The following is a 26863-nucleotide window of genomic DNA, read 5'->3' as shown; positions in this document are numbered from 1 at the left end:
CGGCACAGCTGGGGGACATGGGGCCGCGAGCAGGGACGGTGTGTGTGGAACCCTGAGGCTCTGGGTTGGGCAGGAGGGCGCCCTTGGAGAGCCAGGGGCAGGGGACACGGTGCACACAAGTGCCCTTGCTCACCTGTGCAGCAAGCGGGCCTGACGGACTCTCTCGGGGCCCCAGACGCTCGGAAAGGCAACGTACATCCCCACGTCTTGCCGTATCCCTCAGAGCTTTATACTTAATTGGTAATTAACCGTCCTCAGGAGACAACGCTCTCAAGAAAACGGCAAGGTTAGAAACGCATCCCTCCTAAAGGATAATCATATAACTTACATGAAAAGCATCGTAAGCGAGAGAAAAAGCTGCCGTGAATTGCCTGAAGCAAGCGGTGGTCATCAGATTTCCTTTAAACAATGACACACTGCAGGTAAGCTCATTTTTCTTCAATTTCCTTTCAAAGTAAGTATGACATGATGGTAGGAGATGGCACCATAATGACTAGAATTTAAACGAATTAATTCTCACCCGACTATTTTCAGTACCTATAATACGCGGAAGCACACCGCTTCCTCCCATCTGCCTGTCACTGCGACAATAGACTCAAGCAAGCTTCAGCGTGCGTGTCCTCCCAGAGCTCAGGGGCCCACGCTGGGCCCACGCTCTATCCTGGGGCTCGGCTCTAGAAAAGCCCGTGCGCACGTGTGGGTGCACGCGCCACATCTGTGTGAAGCGCAGGGATTTAATGTGGCCTGTTTGGAAGCTCCCCGTCTGATTTTCGTCTCGAGATGCAGAACCAGAGCCTGACTGTGGGCGGCGGGCACTCGGGCAGAGCTGGCGCCTCTCTGGGAGGGTGTCGGTCAGCCAGTCTAGCACCACGTGACCACGTGGCCTCAAACCTTCCCACGTGGCTTTCTGAAGCTCCTACAAGGCGCGACACATCTGGGCCCAAGGGGTCTGTGCCTGAAAGCCCCCTTCGCCTCCGAGCCATCTGCACGGGCGGTTCAGGGCAGGCTCAGCAGGCGGCCTGGCGGGGACGCCCTCCCTGGACCTGCCCTGCCCAGGCCACGGCGGGCGCAGGGGAACTGCTCATTCTTGTTCTTCCTCAGGTGACAAAATTGCACGTACTTATCTATCCTCTGATCGGATTTTTACCTTTACTTTTTATTCCCCCACCTATGTTCCAACCCAAGCCAAAACGAGGCTACAGGATAGCTGACTTGGCTGTTGAGCTGCCCCTCATCTCGCAACAGGAGGGCACGGGAGCTGCTGGCCCCTTAGCCACTGGGCACACACATCACCATCTCAGCATGGGAGGCAGAGGAAGGAAGCCGAATTTCAAGTCGATCAAACCTGCTGCCCTCCCACATCCATAGCTCGTGAGGGCAGAAGGGTGGCCCAGGGCTGGCCGGGAGGGTCGGGGGCGGGCTGTGCCCACAACAAACCGGGGAGCTGACCCCGGCCCCGCCAACTCCGTGAGTAGACGCGGCTGGGGAAAAATCCGGATGCGGCCGAGCGCCTCCAAAGCGACCACCCCTCCCTCCCAAGGTCGGGATGGTACGGAGCCAGAACAACAAGGGCGGGACGGGCCCGGTCAAGGGCACGCTGCACTCTGGCTCCAGCACAGCAGCCCGCAGGACTGCCAAACGGGAGGCACGCTGTCTCCGCACCCACATGTCAGGCACCCAAGGTCGGCCTCCCTCACACCCGCGCCACGGCAGCCCCGTGGCCCCACAGGGTTAGCAGACCTGAGCGGCAGCGGTGAAGAGGGCTATCGGCGGCCAGACGGGGTAGTTCTTATTTTTTTAAGTTTATTTATTTTGAGAGAGACAGAGCAAGCGGGGTAGGGGCAGAGAGAGAGGGGGATAGAGGACCCGAGGCAGGCTCCGCACTGTCAGCACAGAACCCGATGCCGGGCTCCAACTCATGAACCGTGAGTTCATGACCTGAGCCGAAGTCGGTGGCTTGACCGAGCCACCCAGGTGCCCCTAGACAGGGTAACTTTTGACATGGCAGTGCTCGACATCTGACTGGGGATGTATCGTTAAAATGCAAAGTATGCATTTAATATTTTTAACGGGAAGCCAATTTGGGAATAAAAAGTTCACTGCAATTACACTTTTATAGAGCAGTAAACAGAAAATGAAATTCTAAGAAGGTAACAACTGAAACAGCATCAACAAAGTCTACATACATACTTACAAGTAAATTGAACAAAAGGTGTACAAAACTCTACAAAGAAAAATCCTAAGACATTATTGAGGAACTTAAATAACACCTGAATGAACGTGGGATACACAGCATGCGTCAAAGTTCTCTGAAGATTAAAAGCAATCCGAATCAAAGCCCCTGCAGTAACTGAAGATCATTAGCACAGAAGCTGATGAACATGAACAGAGCCATCGGAGAAGAGGGTCCGGACGCACACCCGCTGCACACAGACATGCACCCACACCTGTGGCACCGGGGTAAGGACAGACCGTCAAGACGGTTATGGGTCTGCTTCCTCACACCAGACACAAGAATAAACTCGAAATGGATGAAAGACCTAAATGTAAGACAGGAGCCGTCAAAATCCTCGAGGAGAAAATAGGCAACAAACCTCTCTGACCTCGGCTGTAGCAACTTCTTACCTGACACGTCTCTGGAGGCAAGGGAAACAAAAGTAAAAATGAACTATTGGGACCTCATCAAGATAAAAAGCTTCTGCACAGCGAAGGAAACAATCAGCAAAACTAAAAGGCAACCGACAGAATGGGAGAAGATATTTGCAAGCGACATATCAGATGAAGGGTTAGTATCCAAAATCTATAAAGAATTTATCAAACTCAACACCCAAAAATACAAATAATCCAGTGAAGAAATGGGCAAAGACATGAACAGACACTCTCCAAAGAAGACATTCAGGTGGCCAACCAACACAAGAAAAAATGCTCAACATCATCATCATCATCATCATCATCATCATCAGGGAAATACAAATCAAAACCACAATGCGATACCACCTCACACCTGTCAGAGTGGCTAAATTAACAACTCAGGCAACAACAGATGTTGGCGAGGATGCAGAGAAAGGGGAACCCTCTTGCACTGTTGGTGGCAATGCTAGCTGGTGTAGCCACTCTGGAAAACAGTATGGAGGTTCTTCAAAAAATTAAAAATAGAACCACCCTACTATCCACGAATTGCACTACTAGGAATTTATCCAAAGGATACAGGAAGCACTGAGTCAAAGAGGCATATGCACCCCGATGTTTACAGCAGTGCTAGCGACCATAGCTAAAGTATGGAAAGAGCCCAAATGTCCAGACACGTGAATGAATAAAGAAGATGTGGTCTGTATACAAGGGAATACTACTCAGCAATCAAAAAGAATGAGATCTTGCCATATGCAACAACATGGATGGAACTAGAGTGTGTCAGGCTAAGCAAAACGAATCAGTCAGAGAACCACAAATACCACGATGTCGCTCATATGTGGAACTTAAGAAACACAACAGATGAACACAGGAAAAGGGAAGACAAAATAAGGCAAACACAGAGAGGGATGCAAACCGTAAGACTCCTAAATGCAGAGAACAGACTGAGGGTTGATGAAGGCAGGTGGGTGGGGGATGGGCTAGAGGGGTGACGGGCATGAAGGAGGGCACTTGTTGGAACGAGCACTGGGTGTAATACGTGAGTGATAAATCACTAAATTCTGTTCCTGAAATAATTATTACAATATATGTTAACTAACTTTGAATTTACATTTTTAAATTTTTTTTTTTCAACGTTTATTTATTTTTGGGACAGAGAGAGACAGAGCATGAACGGGGGAGGGGCAGAGAGAGAGGGAGACACAGAATCGGAAACAGGCTCCAGGCTCTGAGCCATCAGCCCAGAGCCCGACGCGGGGCTCGAACTCACGGACCGCGAGATCGTGACCTGGCTGAAGTCGGACGCTTAACCGACTGCGCCACCCAGGCGCCCCTGAATTTACATTTTTAAACAAGTAAAATAAGTCAATAAATAAAACTTGACATCTAAGGGGAAAAAAACAAAAGGTTACGGGTCCACTGAATGTCCACATGGGAAAACCGCAAACTGTCCCGTCCCCACGCACACCAAAGAGAAAACCCAGTTTCACAGGTCAAGAGATGTGACAGAGGTAAGAAGATAAGGGAGTATCTTTGGGACCTGGGGCAGAGGGAGACCCCACGCCAGAAAGACAAGGGGCCAGCTGGATTAGTAGAGAACCGCTATTCCGCAAGACTCCAGGAACTCGAGGGTGGGGGGAGTCCCACGCCCTAGCAGCCACCTGCTCAGCAGGAGACGGGAAGGACTAACGGCCCAGGGGACAAACAGCTAAAAGACACACACGGGTGCTTCTCACACCAACATGCCCGGGGCCGCCAGGAAGCTCAGGAAGGGAGCTGAGCCTCATCAGTCCTCGGGGAAATGAGGACAAAGAACACAGGAAGCGTCCCCACACATCCCTACAACGCTCCCAGCGGGAAAAGCAGGCGATGCGGGCGGGCACCAGGTCACGGCGGAACCGGGGCTCCCGGCACCGGGACGGACAAAAAGCGTGTCTCGTCCTGGAGACTGGGATCACGCGAAGCGACCGTGAACACATCGTGCGGCCAGGCCCCCACCCGGGGGAAGCACGCCTGGGCGCACGCCAACACACGCACGCCGACGTCTGCCGCAGAACCACGGGGAACAGCGAAACGCTGGCGGGGCCCGAAGGTTCCCTCCCTCGACTGCAGATGACGCACCACGCGCTCGCGGTCACACCGGGGACGCGGTCACACCGGGGACACGGGCACCGACGCGGCACACGGCGGCAGCAGCTGCGGCCGGCCTCACACACGCAGAGCTTTGCGCCCGATGAGCCAAGCTCAACACAACACGCTTCCCGAAACCGCGTTGTGCAAACGGGAGAGCGAGAGGAGTCGTGCCGCCGAAGCAGGACGGTGGCTCTGCGCGGGGAGGAAAGAGCGAGGCAGGGAAGCTCCCGGAGCGCCCTTTCCCGCCCAAGTGCCAGATGGGGAGGTGGCTCGCCGACCCGCACGCCTCAGGTTTGTGCGCTCTGGTGCACGCGTGGGAACGGAAGGTAAGAGTTACAACGGGGTAACGCAGACGCAATGTCACTCTGTTCTTGAACCCGATGCGAGGACGGACGGGAACCTTCACCGCGGAAGCCTCCGCCGCTCCACGGCACAAGACGGAGTGCTAGGAGCAAGGCGTGTGGCGGGCGACCACCTCGGGGAACGACGAGGCGCAAAACTGGATCTAACGCCTCAGAAGACGCTAACGGAGAGCACCTCTGGAAGCTCAGAGAAGGAGCCGGCATATAACGGACGCGACCATCTAAGGCGGCACAGGGGTGCCCACAGACGTCCCCCCACGGCGACCCACGCTTCCACGCGTGACCGCAAACCGCACGCCACCCGTCGCACTCCCGAGCCCCACGGCATGCACGCGGCGGCACGTGGGTGCACACTCGCCTCCCTGCTCGTGCCGTCCGGCAGCGTGACTGGGAAGGCGGTGGGGGCGAGGGGGTCTCCCTCTCTCCGGTTTCCCAACCGGGTGGTCGTGTTCAATCTACCGGTTCCTCCTCCCTCCCAGGTTCTGGAAGACTCTGGCTAACCCTTCCGCTGTCCTTTTCCTCCCTGGGCTGGCCCCCTCCTCCGGCCTGCGCGACGGCGAGGGGACACCCGTTCCCGGCGGCGTGGGAGGTGGGGGGGTGGCCTGCCCCTTTCCAGGCCGGTGCTCGGACTTCCTCTGGCTTCCGTCAAGATGCTCCCTGCCTTTGGGTCGCCACGGCCTGAGTGTCACACAAGTGGGTCCCGCCTTTCCTGGCATTCACCGGGCTCGGTGTTCCTCGAGCGTCCTGGATCCGCGGCTGGCGTCTGCCACTAGTTTTAGGCAACGCTCAGCGTTACTGCTTCACCTGCCTGTCTGTCCTCTGTGCGGCCGGTGTCCCCGCTAGGGGTGTGTTGCACTGCTGGGAGTGTCCTCGCTCCTCGGGGGCTCCGCTCCAGGCTTCTGGGTCCCCCTTCCCGTTCCTTTTCCTTTCTGCTTCTCGTTCGGGAGGTCTCTCTGCGCGTGTCTTTGGGCGGAGTCTCCCCTGGGCCGTGTCCCGCCCACCGAGCAGCTCACCACCGACGATCTTCGTTTCTGTTACAGTGATTTTCATTTCCACCACCTCCTCTTGGTCCTGAGTGTCCACCTCCCTGAAGGCAGCGTCCACATCCGCTGACCTCGGTCGCATCTCTTGACCTGTGAATCTGGGTTTTCCGTTTGATGTGGGTGGGGACGGGACAGTTGGCGGTTTTCCCATGTGGACATGCAGTGGACCCGTAACTTTTTTTTTTCCCTTAGATGTCGAGTTTATTTATTGACTTAATTTACTTCTTTAAAAACTTAAATTCAAAGTTAGTTAACTCTCACACAACGTCTACTTTTCCTATTAGAGCCCTTAACGTGTTGACCATGGACCCTTCACGTTCCCGGTCTAACTCCAAACGCGGGGTCACACAGGGGCCCGGCCCTGAGGCTTGCTTCGTTTCGTCAGACTTTTTCCCTACCTGGCAGCGTGTCTTACGAGGTTTGTTTCAAGCCGGACGTGACGCACCACGTAATAGGAACTGACATAAACAGCTTTTAGCATGAGGTTTCCTATGAATCCGGGCAGGACCTCCGGCGTCCACCTCTCCGTCTCCCGCCGACCTGGGCTTCCTGAGTGCGGCTTTCTCGCTGGGGACCCACTAGGGCTGCACCAGCCACCCGCTGGCGTGCGCGTACAGCGTGGGACAGGAGGAGTGTTCTAGAATTCCGTAACTAACTCAGGTTTTTAATGGATCTGCCACCTTCACAAGTGGGGGGCTGAGTGGGAGAGATGCCCTCCCCGGGTGGCACAAGGCCAGACAGGCTTTTCACGGTCTACGAGTAAGACACTTGCCGTTGTCCCCTCCCTGCCTTGCAGAGCAGGTGGTGTTCTGCACGTAAAAGCCCACGGAAGTGAGCCCCCAAGACGGCAGCACCCAGGCCCCAGCCTAGGTGCGCAGCCGTCCTCCAGAATCTGTCACAATGAGCGCTTAATTGTTGCACCCAGTTTCCGGTTCCAGCTCAGCACATCTCAGCCTGTGTCTCCAGATTTCGGGGGACAGTCACCGGTTTTGTGGGCTCAGCTCCTTTCCGCTCAAGGGCCAGGAGTGTGGGTTTCCCGGGCTGATGCTGGAGGGCACAGCGTGCTCCCCGCTTCCAGCAGGATGGAGGGGCAGTGACGAAGCCCCAGGGATGCCGGAACCACAAGCTGGGAGAAACCCAAATTTCCGGTCACCCCAAGAAGAGCAGTCTCCAGGCAGGAACAAGCTGTTTCCGAGCCACTGGACACGTTGGGGACTGTTCCTACACATTAGCTCGCTCTGAGTCGCCTGCCATAAAACCCTGTCAGCAAACCCCAACATCCGGATCCCTGCTTCTGGGGACTCCTTGCAGGAGAAAGTCACACAGCAATTTAAGATAATCCTTCTAGAAACGCAGGCTCCAGCCTCTACTAGGGCCTCAGCAACACGGATCCATCTCTCCAATGCCTTGCACGGCTTGCTCTCCAGCCTTCTCCACTCCAAATCCCCGAGGTTTCTCTCAAGGCCAGAGGCCTCTCCCCTGACTTAACTTCCTTTTCTGTTACGTTTATTTGAGAAAAAGCATGCATCAGCACAGAGACCAACGCGGGGCTCAATCCCACGGGTCACGAGATCACGACCTGAGCGGACATCAAGTCTGACACTCAACAGACTGAGCCACCTGGCTGGCCTCACTGTGACAGACAAACACATTTCCTGCTTCATCCAGAACACGGAGCTGAGTGGCTTCTACACCCCGCTGGACGAATCGGCACCCACCGGACTTCCTCCTGTTCTCTCTCCTGCCTCGTGAAACGGGAGGTCCCCCCATCCGGTTCAAGCACACCCGCCGCTTTGCTGAAGGCCTTCCCGCTTCCTTTGGGATGTGCTTCTGCTGACCTGGTCTCTCTGGAATCGTCCACCTCTTCCCTGCTACTGGCGTGGCTGGAAACATGCTTCCATGGAAACGTGGCCACACTTTTTCTGCCCTAGAAACAACAGCCAGTCCCAGAAAACCCGTCAGGCCATCCGCCCCCCCCTTACCTCCCCTCCATCTGACTTCCACCTTCATCTTCTAGAGGTCCCCAAAATCGTCCCAACAGTCAGATGCGTGTCTATTTTCTAGTTAGCTGCATTTGATACTGGTGATCATCCCCTCTGGCTCGAAACTCTTCTCTGATTCAACTCATAGCTCCGCCCCTTTTTGTGGCTTGTATTCTCTGACCTATACCCTAAACTCTTAGAGGAGCACAGATCACGTCCTTGGCCCAAGCCTACTCAGTTTCCGTGAGTCCAGTATCTGTCCCCACGATATCTCTACCATGACCAGGAGATACAGGACCGTATCTAATCGCACCTAGAATTCTCGACCTCCAAGTATGCCAAGGTTCGGGAAGTTTAGAGTAGTAGGTACCGTTTTTACAGGAGGTAGGCAGGGATGTGCAAAGCATACCTGTATTTTCCTAAAACAAGTTCCTAGATATTCAATCTAGCAGAATATAATCTGGTCACATCCTACAATTAGCAATTAGTATTTCAGATTTAAATTAAATTTCATTCCGGCCTTGGCCATTCTGTTTCCGCGCCCCTACCTACCTCTAAGTTCCAGGATGGGCTGAGGGGGGCTCAGTAGCAGCTGAGGACGGGGAGGCCACCCTCCGCCCACTATCCGCAAGGTAGCGGCCCTGGGTGCTGGATCCTGGGGCCGGTAGTCGGCACCATGGCAGCCGTTCTCCCGGTCTTCTGCCCAGTATGCACCTTCCTGGGGGCATGGAAACCTCCGGCACTGTCCTGTGTGACTGTGAAGCCCACAGTACTCGTGGGAGGGGCTCACATGCAGAGGACCGGGGACCAGGCTGTCTCCGGCTTGCACAGCTCCGCTGGCGGGGGCTGGGGGGGGGGGGGCGGTCTGGGAGGCAGCAACGCCACATCCACACCTGTCTTTCGTGTCCTGTCCCATCCAGGGCAGGCTAAGACATCGCGGGGATGCCCACGCTGGACGGTTTGCTCGTGTCATCTCTCTTTTGTACCGCCCACAAATAAACTCTACCTGGGTTCCCTGAAGACCCGACTTCTTAAATCTCAAAGCACACAGTTCTTTCAAATCAAAGTCTCAGATCTCAAGACCATTACGTTTGTTTGTTTGTTTTAAATCTACTTAGAAACTCAAAAGCTGAGCACTAGGCTACGTATTTTTTGCTTCACGCTGATATTTTACAAATTCTAGTTCTCGTGTGTCTGGTGTCAGAAAGCGGCCCAGGTTCCTTCTCCTGCACGTCGCTGTCCAGTTTTCCCAGCACCACTTGCTGACGCGACTGTCTTTTTTCCACTGGATATTCTTTCCCACTCTGTTGGAGATGCGTTGGCCACATGCGTGGGGGTCCGTTTCTGGGTCCTCTATTCTGTTCGTGGACCTACTTTGAGCAGTTATGAAGTGTCGGACGACGTGCTGTACATAAAGTGCACGACGTCACCTCCTCACTCTCGTGCCGTCCAGCCAGCTGCGTCCAGCCGTCTGGTGTGCGTCTCCCCTTGCTCTGGCACAGCCTTGCACACAGCTGCACAACAACCCACCGCACCACGCACACCTCCGCCCCTCAGCTCATTCCGCCCTGGGTCGGGGGTGTGGGTCAAGCCCTCCTCGGCGGCACAGAGGGCCCTGGGTGACCCAGCCCTTGAGCGTGTCTTCAAGGACAACTCTTGCCGCCCCTTCCTTACACACACACCAACAGCACCCCGTCGCTCCTGGTCCGGGACTGGGGCACGTCCCCGACCTTGTAGCCCCCTCCTCAGGTCCGACCCCTCCGGGCCCCACCTCCCTCACAACCCCAGGTCGGTTAGGGCCCGTCTTCGGTGCTCCCCACACACCCGACGACGGGCAAGACTGTAACGGCCAGGTCTGTTAACGTGTGTCCCACTGGGCGGGCGACACGCTCCTTGAGGGAAGGGGGTCTGTGTCCCCATGTACTTCCTTCCCTCCAGAAGCACCTGTTGTACAGAACAAGTGTTCGCCAATGACGAAGGAGCAAGTTACCAGCACTCCAGGCAGTTCTCAGCAGAGCCGGGAGGCACTAAATACAGACTGAGCATTTATGCTCACTTTCTCAGTATGAAACGTGTAAGGTGAATTGGTAGCAAACAGTTATAAGCAGAAGCAACTTCGTATTAATCGATAACAGCAGCCAACAGCTCGGCCTTCATCCAATGACCAAACTAACGGAGATTCAGAGCCGACAACGAGCAGGCGTGGGCCGGGCCCCCCCTCCCCACACGCCAGAGTGACAGGAGCCGAAGGCCTCCCACCTCACCACAGAAGCCAGTACTGCAACGCTAGCAAAACAACACTTTTAGACTTCTTGAACTACTGAGATTCTCTTTAAGGGGAAATGATGGAGTTGCTCTTCATTCACTCTTAAAACCTGCATGCGGACTGTCCCTCCAGAGCACGGTGAGTGGCACTTGGAAAACAGACCCAGGCCCTGCATACCCTCCCCCCGTCCCCCCGCCCCTTCCGTCCAACGTATTGAGTCAGCATCAAAACAGAGACGGAACACTCACAACCTGGCACGTTACACGTCCTTAAAACGATTCGGAACGTGCATTAAATGAAACTGTGCGATGACACAGACACTTTAAGATGTGCAAGAACCCGTTTACTTATTGACTGGTGTTAATTAGCAACCCTAAATATCGTTGCAATCGTTACGGTTCTTCATGCAGACAGCCAAGCTGTAAGGACAGATCTCGAGTAAGAATTCGGGACTAATTAAGGAACGTGAGGGAACTTTTCAATCTGATATTCTTCTAGAATCCAGAGTGCACTCTTTGGTAACCTGACCTGACTGCCAACGAGGCTGAGAGTGCGCTCTCCCGGAGTCAAGCTGCTGCAAAGCCATCTGCATTTATCTGAAGGACAGAACCAATGCATCATCTGAGCCCGAAATTACAACTTGGAAGTAGTCATTTTTCTTTATATTGTTTGGAATTAAAAACATATTAAAAGGGTCCATTATGAAAATTCTGTTTTCTGTGTTGTGGGTTTCAGACCATGTCTGTGTCTTAAGGCTATGAATTGTAATAAAAACACAAATTATTGACTTTAACTTAGGAAAATTGTCGCTCGCATGACTAAATACCCAACCCAAACACAATAAATCCCTCTCTAAATCGTGTCACATGCAGCCCGCTCGTCCCCACAGGTTAATGGACTTTATGTAGCAATGTGACCTTCGTCTCCTTCTCTGCTTCTCAACGGCACGTGGTTTGCGGCCCAGCCGCAAGCACTCCCGCACCAACAGCCAGGTCAACAGGAATCCTCTCTGTGGCTTGAAGACCTAACTTTGGGCTCCAGGCCTAGTTTCCCGAATCTGTTCATTAACTCTGAAGTCACTTAATCTGGAATATTAAAAAACAAAAACAAAAAAACAAAACTATCCTTAATGTCAACACAGCAACTCCTACCTCAAATAAGTCATTACTTATCGAGGGTTTACTATTTGTAAAATATAGGGGAAGAGAAGACAAACGTATCCACGCCGCATTCCCTCTTTCGACTGTAATCTCTTTCAGGACACCGTTATCATTTCGAATCCCAAGCAGTAACAGAGGCAAAAGGCGATTCGCATTCAGTCCGGTTTACTGGATTCTGGAGTGGCAGACGGAGAAAGGGGAGGGACGTGGTTTCGGCAGCGTCTCTGCCCAGGGTCCGGGGACCGCTGTTCGGCAGGAGCGGGGGTGGGGGTCGGGGTCCACATGAACAATCAGGCCTCGCGCCCGTGCCTGCCCAGGGCTTTCCGTGGATAGAGGGAGGCCCCACAGCAAGAACACCTGTTAGGCGGACACTGGAGACTGGGACCACGGAGATGCCAAAACTAAAAACCCTGCTCACCAGAGAAACGTTGCAGTCGGTCTCAAAGAGTGGGCACTTCCTCTTACGTCGATCAAAGACAAGTACTATCCTGTACTCACCTACAGGCTCTCGGGATGATGCTCTAAGTGTTTACTACATCTTCTATCGGTTCTCTCAACAACTGACTCATCTATTTGCTCCATCAGGATGCACTGAACATGTAACACGCTATACGCTTGGGCTGAGGTCTAGAAAACGAATAAGCAATGGCTTTAGCCCCCAAGAAATGAAATAAAAGTGAAAAAAAAACATTGGAGAATAATTCATGTGTCCCCGCCCTTTCGAAACACAACACACATGAATGTGCCTGAGCAGAGTGGCCCAGTCCCCCACGAGGGCACAGGCCCAGGTGGGGGCTGGGGCCAAGCCCACGGAGGAAGGGCTGGCCCAGATATGCTGGAGTTCAACAGGAGGAAAGGGGTGCAGCCGGCAAGTGTGGGCACTGGTCACGTAAGTAAATGCATTGAGGTAGCCACAACCACATTCTCACTCTCAGGGAAAGGAGTTCCGACACGGAAGGAGAAAACTAGAAGAAACCCTATGGACCTGAACTGAAGCAGGAAGTGTGTCTGAACTCAGGGTAATCAATATACGTACACAAAAACAGGCTTCGTGGTGTGTGGATGTGCCCACATCTGTCCATCTCTCCAGCCATCCACCCATCTTCCTGTCCATGCGTCCGTCCGTCTCCTTACTCTGCCCGATGCCTGGGCCTGGGTACGGCGCATCTCGACAGCCACGAGCACACCCAGCTCCGGACCCTGACTTCCAACTACCATTCTCTGCTGACTGCACCCAGGACGGGGCAAAGAAGCTACAAGATGAAGCCAGAACGTCTCTTTGCGGCAGAGAGCACAAACAGTGTATGTCAAACGACAGCTTTACGGTAACGGGGCAGACACGGGGCTGGAGGCGCTCGGGTATACGCGCCACTCAGGGACAGAACAGATAACGATCCCGGAACGGGCACGAAAGACAGAGTCGGGTACGAAGGGCAGGGTCTGGGGCCCAGCGCCATCAGGGCCGTGCACTCACCTGCAGCCGCTCCCCTGCCCGGGCACCTGCCACAGCGCTTCTGCTACCCAGCTGGGCAGCCCCGCTCTCTATCACACGTGTGCACACGCCCCCCCCCCCCAAATGCTCCACAGAACCTTCGAGAGAGCCACCTCTATACACTCTTTCTCGCTCCCAGTGTAAACCGTCCAACATCTATTGCGTCTGAGGAGCTCGGAGGGCAGGAAGCAACGTGACACAGACAAGGACACAAGCGTAGTTACCCCAGGTGACACGGGTGTTCCCCCGTTTGCTGAGCACGAACCCCGTGCCGGGGACACACAGACCCGCAGACCCGCACAGTCCCTGCGGGCAGAAGCTCGCGGACTAGAGGAACCGGCAGACAGACAACGGGTCACGTCTGTCCTAAGGCTCAGGATCGGCGCAGGTGGTTCTGAGTCCGCGCCGGGACCAGGCCCTCACGGTCCCGAGGTCAGTGGATGGGTCGCTGACGACACGGGAAGTGCCCGACAGGCTCTCCCAGGACGCCGCCTCGAACCGTGACTTACCGCCACCAAACAGTAAGAATCTCAACTAACATGCCCTAAATATTCGCCCCGGGAAGGCTCCGCTCACTGTGGGGAGAGACTAATTAACCCGCAACTTGTATGTTTTGGGCTCGCTTAAAACTTTTCCTGTTGCCTCTTGGAGGCACCACAAGGACATACACTGGCTCACCAGTTTCAATCCATACCGGAGGTAAGAAGGGAACGTCTGATGTGTAATTTATCCCCCACAAGCTTCTGTGTCCTGTGTTCAAATGACAAGAGTTGAAAATGTCATTCTGACTCAAGGCCTCAAAAAAGTTTTCATTTTGATGGTCTTACACAGTTTAAAAACAAGCCTTTCAGAGACGTCTGGTGTGATCACAGTGGGAAAGCTCTCACACTCACTCACACACGATATATTTTAAAGTTTTACAAAAGGTAATTATTAGCTGACACTGCTAATTACAGAGGAGAAAAGAAGCCATTTAATTTCATGTTAAATTTATCATACACATGTTTTAGTTAACGCGGTTTTAAAAAAAGAAACTTTGGTACAGTTGCTACTCTAACGTCAACAACTCAAATTTTTAAAAAACAGTAGCATCCAAATACATTTTCAGATGCATGAAAAGACAATTAAGTTGAAACCAGATGTTTTAAGATTTGCTTCTGAGGAGTATTTTTAAAAAAATTATCACTTAGAAAAAATTAACTATGGAGGAAGAAGAAATGAACAGCTCCTTCGGAAAGCTGTGCAATCGTTCAGAAGGTGTGGCAGGAGCTGTGCCAGAGGCTCGAAACCGCAAGGGTGGCCAGCACAGGACAGGGGTCCCCACGTGGGGCTGGCACAGGATGGGGGCAGGGGGGGTATCCCCGCACAGGACTGGCGGGGCGGGGGGGAGGGGGGGTGTTCCCACGTGGGGCCAGCAGAGCACCGGGAGGGGGGTGTTCCCGCACGGGGCCAGCTGTCTGGGAGGGCCTCGGTCGCTGGCAGCGAGCTGGAGGCGCCCCACGCAAGGGGCCAGCCCCGAGGACAAGCATGTCACAGGACCTGCCGAGTGCTGGCCGGTTGGTGCCCCCCCACCCCCCGGCCCCAGATGGGCTTCTCGCTCTGAGGAGCCAGGTGGGGCCAAGGACCCTGCACAGTCGGCCTTCCCAGGGCACAGAGAGGAAACCAAACGACCTTCCCTCCTAGCTGAGCCGGCTGGGACTCCCCGCCCAGGAAAGTCTGCTTCTGGCTACGCTCCACGCACGTGACCTGTTCCCGACCCAGGATGGCCACGCCGACACCCCACTGCGCGCATGGTGACACAGCCCTCCTGGGAAGAAGACACCACTTCTTGGAGCAACGGGGACATCGCGCTGCCCCCCAGCACCCCCCTTCCTCCAGTTCGACGACGGCCCTGTACTCTCGGGCCTGCCCCTCACCGGCCCCTCAGAGCCCCTCAGGATGGCCCGGGGTAAGGGCTCCGTTTTGCAAGCTCACACAAAGTGAGATGGAGACGGCGTGATATACAAGGCTCCACACCTTCCAGAAGCTTCTATCCATTTTTATGGCCTCGGAATAAGGTTTCCAGGTTTCAAAAAACAAAAACAATCATGAAAACGCTTACTTGCTTCTTGAATGAATTCTACTTCTTTGTTAAGATTTTGATTACGAAGAATTTAACCAATACGGCTTGGAAATGACAAAATACAGTCAAGTATTTTCACTGAACACACAACAAATGAGAGGAAGCCCTCCTCGTTGAGAACTCCGTGTCCAACTAAGTCTCTTTAGTGAGACCAAGTACGTATTTTATTTTAAATGATAAATAGGATTGTGTTCCTACTTAGAACACCTGCTTTATAATCAGATTCATATTTAAGAGGAACTTAGGGACTAAATCCAGGTTTTCTGGTGTAGATATTTGCTGCATACTCTGATAGAGCATTATGTCCCAGATGTTATCATTAGGACTGCTTTCGAAGCATTTAGCATTTTGCCTCTTTATTGCTTTCCTGAAATTATAAGTTTATTTACATTCACACTGCTGATGAAGAAACACAACTTTTAATTGTGAGCAGCTGTAATATTAACGTGTGCAGTCACACAAGTGTGGCGAACGCGGTGTAGCGCACTGCCCGAGCGCCGAGAGCCACCCGGGGTCCCGTCTGCACGCCGCTGAGCTACTGGTTCCTCTAGTTAATCTTTTCCCGAGGAGGCTTTCAAACACCACGGCTTGTTAATGTTAATAACAGCTATCCAAAACAGCATTCCCGGAGCTCGACGGAGATCCACCACGATGCCGTGCTCGACAACACGCAGCGCCTTCGTGAGGCACGTGATCGCATTGCTGGCACGTATTTAAACCCAAAGATGTTTTATTCCTCAAGAGGGCAACTATGAAGCAAATTAAGGGGTGCACTGATCGCACACAGCCATGAGAAAAGAAAAAAATAAGTTATTCTATCGTAACGTCTTAATGTAGGTCAAAGCAACTTTTAAAATATTAATAAACTGTCCTTTTTGAAGTAAGAAAAGTGTTCTGCAGAACAGCCTTGGTATCGCACCCTGCAAAGTGCAGCCTGGCCGGTCCTGTTTTGTTCTGTTCTCTGCAAACACCCGACAACAATGCAGGGAAGAGGCTCTAATTCACATAATGGCACATATCACCTGTCTGTCTGTCAGTGAGCCGTCGGAGAGCACCTTTTTATTAGAAACGCGAAGCAATATGCCCGAGGGACTACAATAACTGCTTGAAGCAATCTGTATTATCGCCTCATCCTGGACGCTTTTGCTCTGAGCAACTTATTATTATGAATGGCATGAAAATGGCAACCTGTCACAATTGATTTTTCTTAACCTCCTGGAAGAATTTTTCTGTCTTAAATGTAATCAAGTATCATCTTATTAAATATGTCTCAAGCTAGGTTTTCTAGAACAGTCCATTACTCAAGTTGCATTCCTTGTAATTTAAACTTTCACCAAATATTATTAAAGTACTTAGTAATCAAAACTTTTGATTTGTTCAAAGTTTTAAGATAAAAATTTCAACCTGAGGGGCGCCTGGGTGGCTCAGTCGGTTGAGCATCTGACTTCGGCTCAGGTCGTGATCTCACGGTTCATGAGTTTGAGCCCTGCCTCAGATCGGTGCTGACAGCTTGGAAACCTGGAGCCTGCTTCCGATCCTGTGTCTCCCTCTCTCTCTGCCCCTCCCCCAATCACACTCTGTCTCTCTCTCAAAAATAAGTAAACATAAAAAAACCATTTCAGACTGAGTAGACCCCACCTCCCTGCTCTGCACCTGCCGTCAGTGAGTGCGGGAGAGGAAGCGTGCTAACCCTGAAAAGGAGCCAGGAGAACTTCTCTCTACCTCAGATGTTTCCTCCATCTGACAATCTGGTAGGATTTATTGTCAATCCCCATGTCTGGATAAAACGTGCTACGTTTTCTTAAAAAGTATTCTGGTAAACCCTCGTAATATTCATAAAGCTGTATGTTTTGATTACATAAAATTACCAACTTAGATTTCAAGGATCACTTCAACGTTTATTTATTTTTGGGACAGAGAGAGACACAGCATGAACGGGGGAGGGGCAGAGAGAGAGGGAGACACAGAATCGGAAACAGGCTCCAGGCTCTGAGCCATCAGCCCAGAGCCCGACGCGGGGCTCGAACTCACGGACCGCGAGATCGTGACCTGGCTGAAGTCGGACGCTTAACCGACTGCGCCACCCAGGCGCCCCTAAAGGATCACTTCAAAAGGATTCATTAAAGTGGGCCACTTGTCAGCAAGTGGGTTTGGTTGTAGCTTAACTTGCCTACAAATTCTCTTTCCTGTCACGACCACTAAGGAAAAGGCGGTCTGTGTCACGGCCCCCAGACGAGGCTGCGTCTCCCTGCTTCTGACTCAGGAGATCTAGGAGATCCCCGGGGCGGCCTCAGTGCAGGCACAGGGGACGCCCAAGTCTCCAACCCTGCGCCGCTCAGCTGGGCCACGAAAGAAGGCTGTGTGGACACAGAGGGGTCACAGAGTAAGACAGGTGGCTGAGGCAGCAGCTAGAGAAGCTGCCTGAATTTCTGTTTCTCAAAACGCATACTTGGGACAGAGTGGTAGCCTCTGGGACCCCAGGAGAAGCACAGGGAGGGCTCCCCTTCCTTTTCTGCTAGAGCTTTTCTTTTTAAGAAGCAGCTAGAGAGGAAAGAACAGACACAACGAAGACAAAAAGAAGTGGCCCGCTTAAGGCTTGGAACAGGAGACGGCTAGAAGGACGAGGTTAACAACAGGTTTTACGAAGCAGCTCGTCACGGTGGTTACACAGCCGGCGTCCCTACACGTGGCTCCAGGAGCACAGATGCCGGTGAACAGGCCCGTCTGACCTCCGTGGGGAAGTCACACTCACGTCCAAGGAGCCAGCGGGACACTGCGGGGTGCGGGGCAGGGCCCCGGGCCGTGGGGACGAAGGGTTGTGACGTCGTGGATCACGGCCTGCGGCACGCTGGCCACCCGTCCGCCTCGTTGGGAGGCCGCTGTCAGCCCTGTACCCCCCGACCCTCCCGCCCACGATCTGGCACTTCAGAGCGGCCACCAGGGCTCCTGACCGTAGGCCTGAGAAGGCCACACCCTCCTTACTGGTTCTGTCACTAACCTGACTCCCAGCAGGGGGCTCCTTACCGTCGCTCTGGAGTTGACGAGCCCTCACCGTCAGGCGCGGGTCCTCCGGGGCTTCCCGTCGCATCCCGCGTCCCGCTCTCCACCGTCTCCGTTGTGGTGACTGCTGGCTTTGGCCTTCCCTCCGCCAACACGGCGTTCATGCAGGGCTTTCCACCCGGGAAGCTGGAAGCAGCTCCACAAGCGAGCACGCGCCTGTCTCCGCTCGCTCGTGAGGGCTGCGGGCAAGCGCATCCCCGAGCGAGAGGGGAACCGTGCCCCTCCGAACCCAGGAAGCCGAGAGAACCTTCTCTCCACACTGGAGTCACTGCCCCTGACAACCGTCGGCCCACACGCTGCATTTTCTCCTGCGTCAACCGAGCACCGCTCTCCTTCCATGGAAGGCACCGGTAGCTCTGCATTTTCTCACCGCAGAGAAACGCAATGGATGACATCCTGGCCCCGTGCCCCGGCCCGAGCGTCTGGCCCCACGTCCGCAGGACTCTCCCGGCAGGGCACGCGCTAGTCCCTTTCCGTGGCTCTTGGATGCCCCCCGCCGCTTCTGCCCTGCCCTCCTGGCACCCCTCCTCCATCAGCCCTTCCCCACCCGCACTGTGCGGGGTCTCAGGAGGCTCGTCTGGTCTGCCCTGTATGCACGAGGCCCAGACACTCTCATCCGCAGCCACGCCGGGGCAGCCAGCGGTACCAGGCCATCGAGACGCCCGCTTCCCCCCGAGAAGAGGGCACGTACCCTCCTGGGGCCACCCCTCCCTGGAGGAAGCCGCGGGAGTCAGCAGGTAACCCGCCGTGGCCGGGGCCTCCACCCCGGTGCCACGGAAGCCCGTGTCCAGGAGGCTCCCCGAGGGGCCGGGAGGACCGCCGGCTGTTGTGTCGGTCACGCGCCCTGAGGAGAAAGGTCTCGGTCGCAGGAGGCCGCCGTGGCTTCAGGGCGGTCTGAGTGGCGGCACGACGTAGAGACGGGGCTCACAAGACGCACTTCCAGCTGCGGCGACTCTGCCGTCACGAGTGGCACGGTCAAGTTCCGCCGACCGCCGCGTGGGTCGGCGCCCCGCACGCTCGCTGCGCCCAGGGTGGCCCCGGGACTGACGATGACGAGCAGTGTGCCTCCCTAGAGAGGGACACTCGGGTACACGATCCGACTTGCCTCTGAAGGGGCTCCTTGTTTCCAGTAGCCGTCTCAGATGTCCAGGAACACGGGGACGTTCTCCACACAGTGTCTTACAGCGAACGATACTTTCTGTCCTCCTTTCTTCAGGCATCTGAGTGTCACCGAACCCGTTCCTCCAGCATGGGTCAGTGCTTCCCCTGGAGAAACTACAGCTGCTCCTCTTTGCCCACTGTAGCACGCTTATAACGTCTCCTGAAGTTTTCCCTTATAAACCTGGCACTTAACGCTTCGAAAGACCTAATAACATATGCAAACGTAGAGATTTTCTTCTTCTTACACCTTGATTTACAGAAGTGTTTTCACAGCACATGGGAGCTCTGTGACCCTCAGCGCCCTCACGGAGAAGCGAGCCCCACACGCTGACAGGCGCAGCCTTCCGCACGGCGATGTCCCTGCTCTAAAACCAGATGACACCGTTCCCTCTGAGGGCTGTGCGGACTCATGACGTCACGTCCACAGCGCCTGCCGCGTGTTGGCTCTGCACCTCGGCCTCGGCTCTCACGGTCACGCTGATTTCCACCGGAAGGGGAGCCCTGAAGGCTGACTTAAGCACCAGAAAGGCGGCAGCCGATGACAGCACGTTTGCTCCACACGTGAGGCTGACAAGTGGCAGGGCAGCGTTTTGAGACCCATTCTGCAAAACGCCAAAGCCACCCTTCGTTTTATAGATACTTTGCATTAACACCAAGGAAACTTAGAAGGCTATTTTTTTAAGAAGGAGGGAGTCGGGAGGAAGAGGAGGGAGGAGGAGGTGGAGGAGGGGGGAGGAGGTGGAGGAGGGGGGAGGAGGAGGAGGAGGGGGGAGGAGGAGGAGGGACGGGAGCAGCGGCAGAAGGCTGTGCACACGGGCACTCAGGGGTCCCCGGGCTGCCTGGCGTGGCGGCGTCGGGGAGAGCGCCCCACGGCTGCTTGCACAGTGAGCATCTCGGGACTGACGACGAGGGCTGGGCTGAAGAAGCATGGCACGTGTTCACAGCGCACACTTCACTTGACAGGAAGACAGTAATGTCGGGGGACGTTTACTTAGCAAGACACAGAATCAAGCCACTTGCCCAGGGCCACAGAGCTGGTTGGTGGCAGCACCGACTCTGACCAGTAAACCCTGGGCCAGCTCCTCACCGCAGGCAGCAACGGGAAAGGTCGCCTGACTGCCCCTGCGTCAACACCCACGGAAAAGAGCACGTGAGCCAGAAGCACAGGCGTGTGGACAGCGAGCTGCGCATGGGGACGGTGGGAGGGGACAGAATGTACGCCGCGCCAGAGAACAGGGTGCCCGGAGACAGGAGTCACGTCAAATGACAGGACAACTTCTAAGATTTTAAAACTTAATATTTAAAATTGAATTTGCCCTCAATATTCATCCTAAAAGCAAAACGATTAAGGAAGAAAACACACGCTACGACCCACACACGCATTATTAGAATATTCTAGTCTTGCTTACTGAAGAAAAAAGATCACCGTACTTCCCAGGAAACATAGGCATGTATGCATGCGATTCCGTCGATAGTTTAATAGTTTATTCTCAAATAAACTCAACTCTACTGAGGAATTAAGGACTCTGATTTCTTCAAATTAGTGCAAAGCCGTAACATAATCGATAAGCATAATTCTCCCGGTTATCACAACCAGAATTTACACTAAAATGCTAGTAGTACGACATTTCTCTTTCGCTTTAGCCGATGTGTCACACACAGAGCCATCTGGGAGTCCTGACAGACACAGTGTTCGTCAAGCTCACCAGGATGACTCGTGTGACCCTGGTGGAGTCCAGGGCCCTCCAGACCTGAAGCCGTCAGTGCCGCTCTGCTGCACGGCAGACGGGGAGACATTCAGAGGGTCACGGATGCCTTCCTAATGTTGGAAGGGTTAACTGTTTTACTTTATTGATTTACATTTATTTCTTTATTTTGAGAGGGAGAATCCCAAGCAGGCTCCACGCTGTCAGCACAGAGCCCTACGCAGGGCTCGGGCCCACAAACTGTGAGGATCATGACCTGAGCCGAAATCAAGAGTCTGATGCTCAACTGACTGAGCCCCACCCAGGTGCTCCAGAAGGGTTAACTATTTTTTTTAAAACAGTATTCAGCTAAAAAAAGAAAGAAGAAAAGAAGAAACACATCTTATCCTTTAAAATATCTCCTCAAAGAATTATTTCACTTCTGTTGCTTTGTACTAAAAATTCCAACGAAAGTTAACTTTTTCTATTACTCACAAAGCAAGGTATGAATCCACGAAGAGTGGTTTTTTTTTGTTCTTAGACACACCTCCAATTATATTTCAAATAAAAAATGAGTAAAATGCACAGTTAGCATGAACTTCTCATAAAGCAGGCATCAGCACATACAACATGTATTATCCAAATAACAGCTAACAATTCAAACTTTTCGTTACAATCTAACTTACACACACATGCTGACTACATAAATAATAATTTTAGGAATATAACAAATACAATCAATTTAGAAATATAATCAAGCAGTCTTTAAAACTAAAATCTGATTTTCAATATGCTTCTTATGCGATGAAAGTAACTTAAATAAAACAAGTTTAACCATGCCATACTATCAAATTAAATACTGTAACATGTTAATATAGATTCTTTTATTTTAAAAATGAACCATCGAGACAAAAAATTAAAACAAATTATAAAATAAATAAATTGAAGAGACCCACAATTAACCATCAAATTACAGGCAAATTTTATGTCCAACAGAGAAAACTTAAGAGACATAAACGCCTCTGATTAAGCAAGAAAAGACACTGTCGGAAGCTGTTCAGTTTGAGCATGCTGTGACACAAGTACAGACAGTTCACATCTGGAATCACCACCATCTCTGGAAGTGTGTTTTTACGGGACATATTAAGCCCAAGCAAACCAGCTCTTCAGAAGCGCAGCACTTTCTTACTGAAAGGGAAAATCAAGTCATTAAAGCAGCCGCTCCTTAATCTAGCCTACCTTATTTTTTGGATTGGATGTGTTCATTACACTTCGAGTCTCTTTTCCCGTATAAATGACAACACCTATTACAGTACCTGCAAAAACACGAGAGCGGTCCTTACCGAGAGGCCTCAGAGTGAGCACAGAGAACACTTTCTAATCAACGGTCTTGATGGAAAATATTATTCGCTACTTAATTTTATATAAACTTATCCAACAGCGTATTTGACTGGGCTAGTTCAGGAAAGTCTAGTCTCAACTTCAAAACAAACTCCATTCAACATACAACTCAAACGAATCTTCAAGCAACGCCTACGCACACTAGAAAATGTACGACTATGCTTTTTGCCGTCAAGGGAAAGGGTGGCCCCTCATCCATTCCCGTCTGCCGGTGCCGGAGGTACGTGAGGAGAGGCTGCGTCCCGGGACCCACGCCCCCGGACGGCACCGGCTGAGCCACCTTCCCCGCACGAGGGGCTCGGGCAGGACCGCGAGTCGGAGCCTCTGCTGACGCTCCAGCACAGATACAATTAAAGCAGTGAGAGACAATTACGCACAAATTATTTGATTTTGAACGCGGATATCGTTAGTCTTTTTTATTCACGTCCCCTGGAGGTGTGGTTTCCTAAGCGCACGCGATCATTTTGTGGCCTGTCAAGCGTGAGGCAGAAGAATGAAGAAACACCCCTGGAACAGCCCCCGAAAGGCTCAGAGGCACTCGCCTCCGCAACGTCAAACGAAAGCCCTTTCAAGTCTGTTTCTAAACTGCAGCCGGGCATCATTTACATTCCCGGTTTTCTGGTCTTCGTACGTTCTGGCGGTGAGAAGCGATTAAGGTGAGGGGACGGTCACGTCCGCAGCTGCCGAGCAGGACTCACGGAGACGACGGTGATACAAAAACTCTGTGACGTCACGCTACCGTAACGTGTGAAATGTCGCGAGTCATTAGGACCCACGGAGCGCACGTGATCTTAGTGAGCCCCTGGGTGCACGCGAACAGAAAGCTGCAAGTTACTCGTGCGACCCTGCGACCGGTCTCCTCCGCAGAGCGCTCAGGGAGGCGGGAGATGGCACAGGACCTCAGCGGTCGTATCTGCAGAGGTTACACATTTTTATTTGAAAATAAGCATCCCCCCGCCCCCGCCCCCGCTCCCACTTTTAACTGTGTGCCATCCGGAAAGCTGTGAGGCTCGAATTTACCGTGTCCCGAAAACAGTGACCCCCGTGCAGCATGAAGGCTGGCCCAAACTGCACACAGGCTACCTTCCCGCGGTATTACCCAGACACACTTCGGACAGCAGCCCTGTACGCAGCGCGTGGGGACACAGCACATACACAGTGCGACCGGACCGGAAGGGACTTTCAAAACCAACACATCAGACGTTCTTTAGTCAGTGAACCAAAGGCTCAATCTAACCAGATCAGGATTTTCTCCCTTTTTTGCCCATCAAGTTTAACTTAACCAAAATATGAAAGTGTCTAATATCACAGGGTACCTGGGTGGCTCAGTCGGTTAAGTGTCCGACTTCAGCTCAAGTCATGCTCTCACATTTGGTGGGTTCAAGTCCCGGGTCGGGCTCTGTGCTGACAGATCAGAGCCTGGAACCGGCTTTGGATTCTTTGTCTCCCTTTCTCTCTACCCCTTCCCTGCTCGTGTTCTGTCTCTGTCTCTCTCAAAAATAAATAAACATTAAAAAAAAATTTTTTTTAAGAAAAAAATTTAAAAAATGAAAGTGTCTACCGTTAAATAAGCTAATGTTAAAAAAGCAAAACAAAAAAACAAGACAAACTACAAAATTATTTTTAATATTAGCAGAACAAACAAGTCTCAGGACAAAAAAATTAATCAGGCTACAAAACCTGTCCTAAAATCCAGACAAATTATTAGCAATGTTGACTCTAGGCTGGCATCACAGTTAAAAGCATCAAAATATGAGAAATAGTGAAAGCTAACAAGGAACAATTCACTCAGATTTACACAGATACCATACAGGATCAGACACACACAGGCACCGTACACAATCAGACACACACAGCCCTCGCACAGAATCGGAGTCTGCGGGCCACATCCCCCACACGTGGTGAGTATTTAACAGAGTCCTCGTGTAATCTTACTTGCATAATCTACTCAAGTCTGGCGAAGGCTCTCGTGTGTGTTACCTCATTTCATGCTCAACAGAAATGAGTCCTCCGTGCGGAGTGCATTTTCTTCTGAGCCTGTCACGCGCTCTGACTGCTAACGTTACTCAAATCAGCACGAAGTATTTGGAAGACGCTCCACTCTCATTGACAAATGGCACCTAGTTACGGACCGGTATGGGCTAAGAGGTCGCATACGCCCTGTATACGTGGCAACAGTGTGCGTGTGGGGAAGGGGATATCATGAGACCAGGGAGGGGACACAACAGAGCACAGGCATCAGAAAGTCTGACAAGGATCCCATGTCGTAGAGACAGACGGACCCAGAGAGCCATTGTGCACTATCAGTCAGGAACCTGCCGGGTCAGTGTGAAAACCACCTTCCCGGCACCCGTCTCCACAAACCCCCAAGCACGGGCTGCCCATCCGCTACAGCGATTCCGCGTGCCCAGGATGGTGGGGACGGCAAAGACTCTGGCCAGCGGCCGAGGGTGCTGGGGACCCAGGTGCCAGACCCCACCCGGATGCACACGGAGAGACCGAGGCCAGGGACGCAGCTGCTGCTGTGCCCCGCACCAGGTCTGGGCTCCACCAGCTGTGCACACAGTCGGGGGGGTGGGGATCGGATGGGCCGGAAGGGAGGGCAGAGTTGCCTCCCCCACCTCCTAGCTGCCAAGACCGCCCGCCCCATGACACGCAAGGTTTGAGAAGCAGCAACTCCCAGCCCTCGCTGGGAGCGATGAACTGTGTGCTGGCGTGTCCCTGCGGTACCCCCGCTGTAGCAGTGCTTCACCACCACCAGAGCTCTCCGGGTCGGGTCCCTCCAGTGGACCCTAGGGGACAGCTTCTCCTGCCACCCCAGTTCTAATCCACCAACCTCTCTGCAGCAGGAGCCTCACAAACCATGCATGCTAAAGGGACAGGTTTGATTTTCAAATTTCTAATCTGTCATGAGGACTAGTTTTAGAAATCGCCGTGCCCAAAATTACCAAGAAAAATGAAACAACCAAAAACCAAAAACAATATATATGTCCAAATTCTTTTGACACTGAATTACTTCATATCCAAAGGGGTCACCCTGGACCCCCGTGTGCACACACACCCATCAGCCCTGTCCCGGGGGGGGGGGGGGGTGTCACCCTGGACCCCTGTCTAAGCACACGCTCCGCAGCCCTGCCCTGGGGGGGTCACCCAGGATCCCCATCTGCACACACGCCCAGCAGCCCTGCCCTGGGGGGGGGGGGGTTACCCTGGACCCCCGTCTGCACACACGCCCAGCAGCCCTGCCCCGGGGAGGCGGGGGGGGGTCACCTTAGACCCCCGTCTGCACACATGCCCAGCAGCCCTGCCCCGGGGAGGGGGGGGGTCACCTTAGACCCCCGTCTGCACACACGCCCAGCAGCCCTGCCCCGGGGAGGGGGGGGGTCACCTTAGACCCCCGTCTGCACACACGCCCAGCAGCCCTGCCCCGGGGGGGGGGGGGGGGTCACCCAGGATCCCCATCTGCACACACGCCCAGCAGCCCTGCCCTGGGGGGGGGGGTCACCCTGGACCCCCGTCTGCACACACGCCCAGCAGCCCTGCCCCGGGGGGGGGGGGGGTCACCCTAGACCTCCGTCTGCGCACACGCCCAGCAGCCCTGCCCCAGACGCACATCTCTGCTTCCAGGCTCTTGGCAGTTAAGTGTGCTCAACACTGGCTACCACGGCCGCTCTCTGGGACATGACTCCGCTCTGGAGAAATGACGTTTACGAATCCTACAAGGGGAAGAGGGCGGCCCATGAGCATCTGTGTTTGCCCCTCTTGTGGGACCCTCAGTCCTCGGGTCCTCTGTGTTGTTAACTCGAGTCCTCGACCCCACGCATCAGGACCCCAGGGCCGGGGAGGAAGGTCCGTGTTCACTTCACACAGGAGGCAACCTGAATCCCGTTGACACATAACATTTAAAAAAATAAGATTAAAAAAATTCCAATCTTTCCTTCTCAACTTGTAATCAAGTATTTATAAAGAAGACACGAGCCCTTAATTGCTCACGTTATTAAGGTTTTTAAACTAAGGTAAGGATGTCTTAAAATATTTCAAATTAATGAAAACAGTTGGCATTTTTTAAATGTCCAAACACAAATTAAAATTAGATGTGTCTTATTTAAATTTTTCTGAACGGATGGTTTTAGAGCGACAGAAATACTTTCTTGGAAGACAAAATAACCCCGGGCAAACTGAAGTCTGCACATCATGGGGCAAGAAACGGTTCTCAGGACGGCAAGCGTATCTGATGCCTAATGCGCGCACCGCCAGGGCGCGCAAGCAGGGGCCACCGGTGAAAGGTCACCTGGAGAGAGGGCAGGAAGGCGGGTACAGGGAACGAGCCTTCCGGTCGGGCGCTTCTCTGTCTGTGGGGAGACG

General features: G+C 53.2%; 1 protein-coding gene across 15 annotated transcripts in view; it reads right to left on the bottom strand.

The window, feature by feature from the left end:
• Positions 1-26863, bottom strand: part of ATP9B (ATPase phospholipid transporting 9B) — a 250770-nt gene that overhangs the window by 98288 nt on the left and 125619 nt on the right. For 13 of the 15 annotated variants that reach the window (XM_086683267.1, XM_086683271.1, XM_086683265.1 and 10 more), the window contains one exon: positions 22337-22413. The exons of the other annotated variants lie outside the window; for them this stretch is intronic. In XM_086683267.1, the coding sequence (XP_086539393.1) occupies positions 22337-22413 (77 nt within the window). The remainder of the gene's footprint in view (positions 1-22336; positions 22414-26863) is intronic. 15 annotated transcript variants of the gene reach the window in all.

Source organism: Puma concolor, chromosome D3 (genome assembly GCF_028749965.1).
Source record: "Puma concolor isolate L17-30 chromosome D3, mPumCon1.1.hap2, whole genome shotgun sequence".
Taxonomy (NCBI): domain Eukaryota; kingdom Metazoa; phylum Chordata; class Mammalia; order Carnivora; family Felidae; genus Puma; species Puma concolor.
Note: the sequence above shows the minus strand (reverse complement) of the source record. Positions and strands in the feature narration are given on the sequence as shown.